The 7,350-nt window shown below is 36.8% G+C and overlaps 1 protein-coding gene across 2 annotated transcripts; it reads left to right on the forward strand.

The window, feature by feature from the left end:
• Positions 1-241: 241 nt before the first annotated feature.
• Positions 242-4,956, forward strand: LOC116294521 (uncharacterized). 2 transcript variants are annotated; one of them, XM_031702144.2, is made up of 5 exons: positions 242-525; positions 1,771-1,864; positions 2,376-2,503; positions 2,774-2,857; positions 3,121-4,956. In XM_031702144.2, the coding sequence occupies exons 1-5, from the start codon at positions 310-312 to the stop codon at positions 3,253-3,255; spliced, it is 657 nt and encodes a 218-aa protein (XP_031558004.1). In that variant the 5' UTR covers positions 242-309; the 3' UTR covers positions 3,256-4,956. The 2 variants fall into 2 exon arrangements, with proteins under 2 accessions (XP_031558004.1, XP_031558006.1); XM_031702146.2 differs by having other exon boundaries at positions 3,135-4,956.
• Positions 4,957-7,350: the final 2,394 nt, after the last annotated feature.

Genomic DNA, 7,350 nt, shown 5'->3' on the forward strand with positions numbered 1-7,350 from the left:
ACAGGCAGCCCAAGTGTGTAGTTTTAAACAGAATATAAGACAATTTAGAAATTTAAAAAAATATATAAAGGTTTTTCTGTCTCATTACTTTAATAAAATTATGAAAATATTTTTCTGTCTCTTTACTTTAAAAACAATCGATGAAAACACTTTCATTGGAATCGATCGGAATATAATCGTAAATAGCCGTAAACCTATCGTGAGGCTTCGGAAATTTTCGGCAGATATCGGAAGAGTACAGTACTCGATGTTCGGAAATGTCAGCCCTAGAGATCGGTTTGTCAAATTATCCCCAATAGTTAGTAAGCGATGGTTTTACATTCACGTTCAATGAAATCAAGATCTTTTCATTTAGAAAGTGAAAACATCAGAGGTGAACTATTAATATTGAAATGCCGCTCCAGCAATAGTTTATCTTGTGAGATCGAGGTGTATCCTAGATCTACTCGGAAGAGTGTTTTTTTAGTTCCTTTGTCATTCTTGGTTGTGGTTGGAGCAACATTTGTCACTTGGTGGATTTCAGATGTGAGTTGGTACATTTACCTTAAATAATTTAAGTCATAGCATGGGTAGCTTGGGTACATCCAAGTGATAACTAAACTACTGCTTGCTCGCACTCCCTTCTGTAGCTACTGTACCCCCTCCCTTTGTGAGAGCAGTTGCTTATAAGATCACCCAGACTCCCCATGCACCAAACTGAAGTCTATGTGGGCATCCATGCATGCAGGGCTGCTGACTCTCAGTTTATGCCTCTAATTTCCCAGATAATGGTCATCTTTAATGTCGACATTTGTTCTTGGTTCGACTAACTTCAAACTTGAAAACCTTGAATCTTGCATGAATCTGCTCATGGTTATATTACACAGCACTAGCATATATAGGGGATAGGGGGCACGGGGCCAGTAACACATGCCCTCCCCCTTCCAAAAAAGTTTGCTTTTGTCACCAAAATCCAATTAAATTCATGTGGGATTCCTTTGGATTTGCCAGGAAATTGGTACATTGCCCCAGCCCCATGTGATTGGGGCCTTGCTATGCCCCTATTACAGAGCTAACCAGTGATGATGATAAAGTGCTTCCATATCCCTTCTCCAGAATACCAGAAATTAGAGTTACACTCTATTGCCTTCAAACAACTGTTTCAAGTCCAGGCATTTGGATCAATAATACGATAAAATGTATAGAAACATCCTGACCCAATTGCAACAATTATTCTTTGAAGACAATAGTACTTTGGGGGTTGGCAGTACTGTTCATGATCTCTTTCCTAATAATACTAAGGCATGGGTACTATAGGAGAGGATACAGGATTTTTAAATGTCAGTGACTGTTGTAAATATATAGCATATAAGGGACCTTGTGCAAATACCAAAACCCAATTACCACAGGAAACCCATAACAGGCAGAAAACTGTAAAAATGGCATCTTAAATTTACTTACTTATACTTACTTACTTATTAAGCTCATCATCCCCATAGGGGGCATAGGGCATTAATCACTCTTTCAAACAGCATAGTTTTGAACTGTTTGCAGCAATCAGTGGCCAAGTCATGTGACAACTGGCCATTTACTTCTACAAGCATTTGCAAATGTTTTCAGATATATAATTCTATTTTTAGATCAATCTCAAAACCGTTTTCATGATGAGTTAAACAACATTAACAGACAATCACTCTTTTGCCTAGGATTTTTCCTTCCTATTTTTTACGTTAGCCCCAGATACGTTGATGACAGTCTCCTATACTTGTACACTTGTGTGCTATCTTTCAGGTTCAATCCACAAGTAGTACTTGGCTGTTTGCTTCATGTTTACTTGGTCTAATAATCCTATGGATTAAATACAATTACTTTGATGTGATAAAAGGTAAAATGAGAAAAACAGATAAGTACATGCATACAGTTGGAAATCAAAGCTAGGTAGTGTATCTGCCTCTTACCTCTGAGGTTTCAGGTTCAATTGCTGGACTCAGCATCATCTGTTAGGTCTCCATTGATTCAAGGGTTTTGTGTCCTCCTGACCAGTTTTGATCTCTTTGCAAAACCTTATTTAACACTTCAAATTTTATTTCAACCTCAATATTCACTTTTGCCTTCAGCAAATAATTGTTAAATATGAGTCTTCTCAGACAAGGACTGCATGTCCCATCTGTCTTCTCAATATTACCCTGTATAAGGCAGATGTAAAAGTCCCACTGAAGACATGGCTTAAGGGACAACTATCTTCAGTGCCTGTGCTTACACTACAAGGCACCAGTAATTGGCAAAAGTTGTAAGTTCTGGTGTCCCTGCCTCTTGGGAAAAGCAATTGAAAATTAAATATAAAATAGAATAATAAATTCTTGTTTTCAATAATGGCTGTTTGGTTTGCATTGCAGAATCTGTGACAGTAGTAAAGAACATTGGTATTCAAATCAAAACAACATATAAATCAGGAAAACAGGCTCTAAAGTTTGTTGACCACAAGTCTGTTGCAGACATCATTATCAATGAGGCCATTACAATGGTAAGTCCAGCTGCAAACCCTTGTGATTTCCAAATCCCAACACCTCAAAAAACTTGTTTGCTGTGCTACATGGAGTTATAAAGCACTTGGGGATTGGGAGAACATTTGAGAAATGTCGAAAAGCTTCTCCTGACACTTCTCTCATGTTCTGCCAACCCCCACATGCTTTATAATTGCACACAGCATGCACACAAATTTTCTATTTCTTCATTGGATCCCTTGATTTGAAAATCAGTCAGTAAATCATTATTGTATTTTTATTGGTTTCAGCATAAGGTTATTTTCTATGTGGCTATCTTAACAAGAAATTCTGAAAACACAAAGAAAGATTTAAAACTTGTACCATTATTTACGGTAAGTAAAAAAAATCTAAATCCCACCATTCATTCATGCTTTCATTCATCCATGCACCCATCCATCTATCCTTCCGTCCATCCATCCATCCATCCATCCATCCATCCATCCATCCATCCATCCATCCATCCATCCATCCATCCATCCACCCACCCACACAGCACTCGTCCACTCATATTTCTTGACAATACACATCACACACACATATATTTTCTATTACAACATTAATGTATTTGAATATTAATTTATCTTTTAATTTTCAGTCATTTTATCCAAGGTTGGAAGGCCTAAAGCCTATCTATCATTCTATAAGAGATATCATCTTTAATGACCATGACCAAGAAGAATGGCCAGGTCATTCATTAATTGGACTAAAACATTCTGGCAAAGTTAGTTGACAAGACTAGGAGAAGTTTGGAAGAACAGGAGCCACATGAAAAATGTGATTTTCCCCATTTCTCTGGATTTTTTTCTACTATTGGTTGGGAGAGTCGTGTGCAAGAGAACAACCTTTTCTCTCACACCAAAATTGGCTTGTAGCGTCACTGGGATAACGAACATGGCATTGTAGTTATGTACAGTGCACCAGTTTCCTAAAGCTTCCTATATTTTAGACCATGTGTCATTCCCTAGAGCATAATGGTTGTGCATGAGAAGAAATGTGAATAGAGATGCATTTCAAACGAAGAATCCTATTCTTAAGAGAAATGACACGTTCTGAAATACCTGGCCCTGACAAACTGAGGTCTGTTAGCAAGTGATATCTTATCTACAGGGCTGGGGAAGTCCAGTAACCCATAATGATTTGGAGTCATTAAGTCAGCAACTGGAGCCTCCCCTTCCTACATTGTATATTTTGAACACCCAATCTGAAGAGGTCTCTTCAAACTGGTTTAAATTTATGTTGCAACATATTTGAATGTTGATGTAACCGTGTGCTTTGTGCCACTTTCTTTCATGCTCTTATGGGGAAGCTTTTTAGGATGCACAAATTGCAACAGGTTTGAGATCTTCTTTGGCACTATTACTTGCAATAAAATCTCGGTAGGCGCTCCTGTAACTTATATTTTATATTTTTTACAACCATCAATCCCTAGCTGTAAGAGACTATTTCATGAGGTTCACTCCACATGCATAAATACCATGACTATACATTCTATATTTCATTGGAAGCACAGGTGGGGTAGTGGTGAGAGTGCTCTCCTCTCACCAATGTGACCCAGGTTCAAGTCCTGCCATGCTCTAGCCTCCTCCGCAGGCTACTCCATATACATGTACAGTATTCTATATTCTCTGTTGGGATCCCTGTATTAAATTTTATGGCAGAGAAGAACTAGGAACAAGAGAGAGGAGGAGGAGTGGGAATGAGGGAGGGAGAGAAAAAGCGAGAGGAGTAGCATCTCTTCTTCTTTTTTCTCCCTCCCCTCCCCCTTCCCCCTTTGTCTTTTTGTCCTCGCCACAGGAAGCCTAAGGAGCAAAAGGAGATGTCTGCGGAGGAGGCTAGCCAGGCTCTATGTTGTATCTGTTGAGTATAATTGTTGCTTGGTTCTCTCCTGTGCTATGAATAATTTTTTTCTGGGTTCTCCTGTTTTCCTCACTCAGTAAGAGACAGGAAAACCATAGAACCTGGAGCTGGCATGGGAAAGTACAACACATCAAACAAACTCAAACTCGCATATACAGTTCAGTTGGGACTCAAACATGTGACCCCAGCCCTGAACTACTGTGGTGTTATTGGTAATGAGGTTACACCTTTTATGATTATAAACTTTCTAGTTACTGCGGTTTTCAATATTCTTTGAACTCAGATATTTCAATGGCTTGTTGTGAAATCGGTTTTTTACTCCTGCCAATTTAGAACATAAAAGGTACTGACTGATTATTTATGATCGATGGCAGTGAAGAAAAAAAATAATTTCAGCATGCAGCTTGCCAAGTTCTGAATTACCGAGTTCGCAGAACATCAAAACCCTAGTCAGTAATTTTCAGTATCCAAGACTAACACAGTCGACTGACTTTTCAAAATTTTTAATTTGATAACACAGCTAGTTCTATAATTATGTGCATTGCAATGATGAAATAATCAATTATTGAAGTAACCAGTGTGTGTCAAAATGATTTGAACATTATCAATACATTCATTCATTCCTAAGGTATAAGAAAGGGCACCCCATAATTTAAGAGTGGCTGTCCGTAACGGTCGAGAATGGCGGGACAGCGAAGGAATTTTCAAATTTCTCATATTTTGTCAGAAGACAACCTTTGGTAAGCTCTTTTAAGAAATCCAGTTTAAAACTTCGAGCGCTTTTTTATTTTGGCGAATTTTACGAAAATCTAAAACTCGACTTCCGGTTTGCTCTGGACCGGTGTGAACAGCCCAAAATATTACCCATATTTAAGAAGGCCTCACTCGTTCAAAAATACTCCTAACGATCTGATACTTTTTCAACATTTTAACTAACTATCAGACTCCAAAAGGGATAAATAATATTTTTGGGAAAATATTTTGTTCTCGCTTTTTGGGATTTTTTTTCGATGGCATTTCAAGCAGCTACGACGCGAAGCAAATTTTAGCCTAAGTTGAATGCCCTAAATCATCACCTGGTATATATTTTATTTTCACTAAAACTATATGATCTGAAAGCTTGTTTATTGTAATTCTTTTCCTGAAAGTATCAGCTTTGGAACGCAAATACGTCCTCGCGATTAATCGACTCTTCTATGTAGCATACGGCGGTCTAATTTCGGATTCAGAATCAAAGCGCCTGCTTTATAAATACTCAAAAACTTTCTTGGATCACCCAGAATGAACATTTTAATCGTAAACAACATTAGTTTGATGACTGTAAACTATACTCCAGCTATATATTATTGACTTATTCTTTTGTACTGGAATGTTTTAGAGAGTAAGGACTTAAGCGTACGAATTCTAAGTTAGAAAAAAAACCTTTAGACCCCATCAAACGCAGGGTTTTTTTATTTTTCTCTTTTCTTTGTTTTTGTTGAATATACTTGCTCAAAATCCTCCCAAATTTCAATTAGTTCCACGTTATTCGTAGAAAAAGCAAACTCATTTTCGTACTTTCTCAAAATTAATGGAATAAGTTAGAGGACATTATGATTGAATAAACAAACTGAATTAGTTGAGAAGCGTGGCACGTGAACGTCGATCACTTGTACCTTTCTTGAATTATATGAACTAAACAAACAACCTTTATGTTTTGTATTTTTTGTCTTTATCTCTTGTCAAAATTAATAATAACTAGTGACTAAAGTGCGTGCAGTTGCTTTCGTACTATTTCATTTAAGCCCCTTTTCCGATAACGTCACACATTTGATCCGCATCAACACTGCCTACTCTGCTTTTTTTCCCTTCTCTTTTGTTGCTGTTTTTGCTTGTTTTTATATGGGGTTTCAGAATTGATTGATTTAACTTGATTCTAAATGAAAAAGCCAAAAATCGTCCTTGTTTCATTAAGAGAAGTCAGTGGCTAACAAACCTGTTTCCTTTCCTATTCATTCGCCTAGAATAAACTGTTTGACAGGAACAACAAGTATCTTTTTACCAATAATAATAACATATTATATATATATATATATATATATACAGCCATTTGCAAAAACTATGGCCGCTTCCAATACATATACGAGTATATCGAAAGCATATCAAGTATTATGGGATATCTTCCACTATATATTTTTCAAGTTGTCTATCATTAGGGCTTTCTGGAAAAAAATATCAAGAATGATATCCCGCCCTGTCTGATATACTTTCGATATAGTTGTATTTATATTTGAAACGGCCATAATTTTTGCAAATGGCTGTATATATATATATATATATAACAAAGTATGTAATGTGGTCTATACTGGTGAAACAGTGCTCGATGCGTAGGGATGCAGAGCAACAGATATATAGTAAAGATTGGATTAAAGACGAGACATGTTCACTGTAACTCCGAGTTTCGTGCTTACGCACTCATCAGACAGACGTTTTTTTCAGAATGAGTGGCCGTGTTGTATCCGATATACAAACACGAGGCGTAGCCGAGTGATTGTATATCGAATACAACACGGCCACTCATACTGTAGATTGCTTATCAAACGTCTAGGTTAGTTCCTTTGTGTTTCACTAAAATTTTCAAAATTGAAGTGAATCTGGCCAAGAAAATCCAAGTTTAAGTTTATGCAAATGAAGACGAATCTATATCAGATATAAAACCTCCTTCATGGTCGTGATTTCTATTGTGTTTTCCTCATGAATTATTTATGAGTTTGATTAATATATATATATATATATATATATCAAATTATGCTTTACAACATTAATGTTTATAGCCAAGATTCAGGTAATAGCTGCTCAGTAGGCAAGCTAATCGTCGAGCTGAGCAGCCGGTTTTTTTTTTCTTTTTCTTATTCTTTTTTTTAACATTTTGACAGGAACAATTGTATGGTTTCTATCAATTACAGCCGCAATAGTAAACTACATTCTT

The sequence above is a fragment of the Actinia tenebrosa genome, unplaced genomic scaffold (assembly GCF_029948245.1).
Source record: "Actinia tenebrosa isolate PJP-AT-01 unplaced genomic scaffold, QUT_ActTen_1.0 PGA_scaffold11__36_contigs__length_13525064, whole genome shotgun sequence".
NCBI lineage: Eukaryota > Metazoa > Cnidaria > Anthozoa > Actiniaria > Actiniidae > Actinia > Actinia tenebrosa.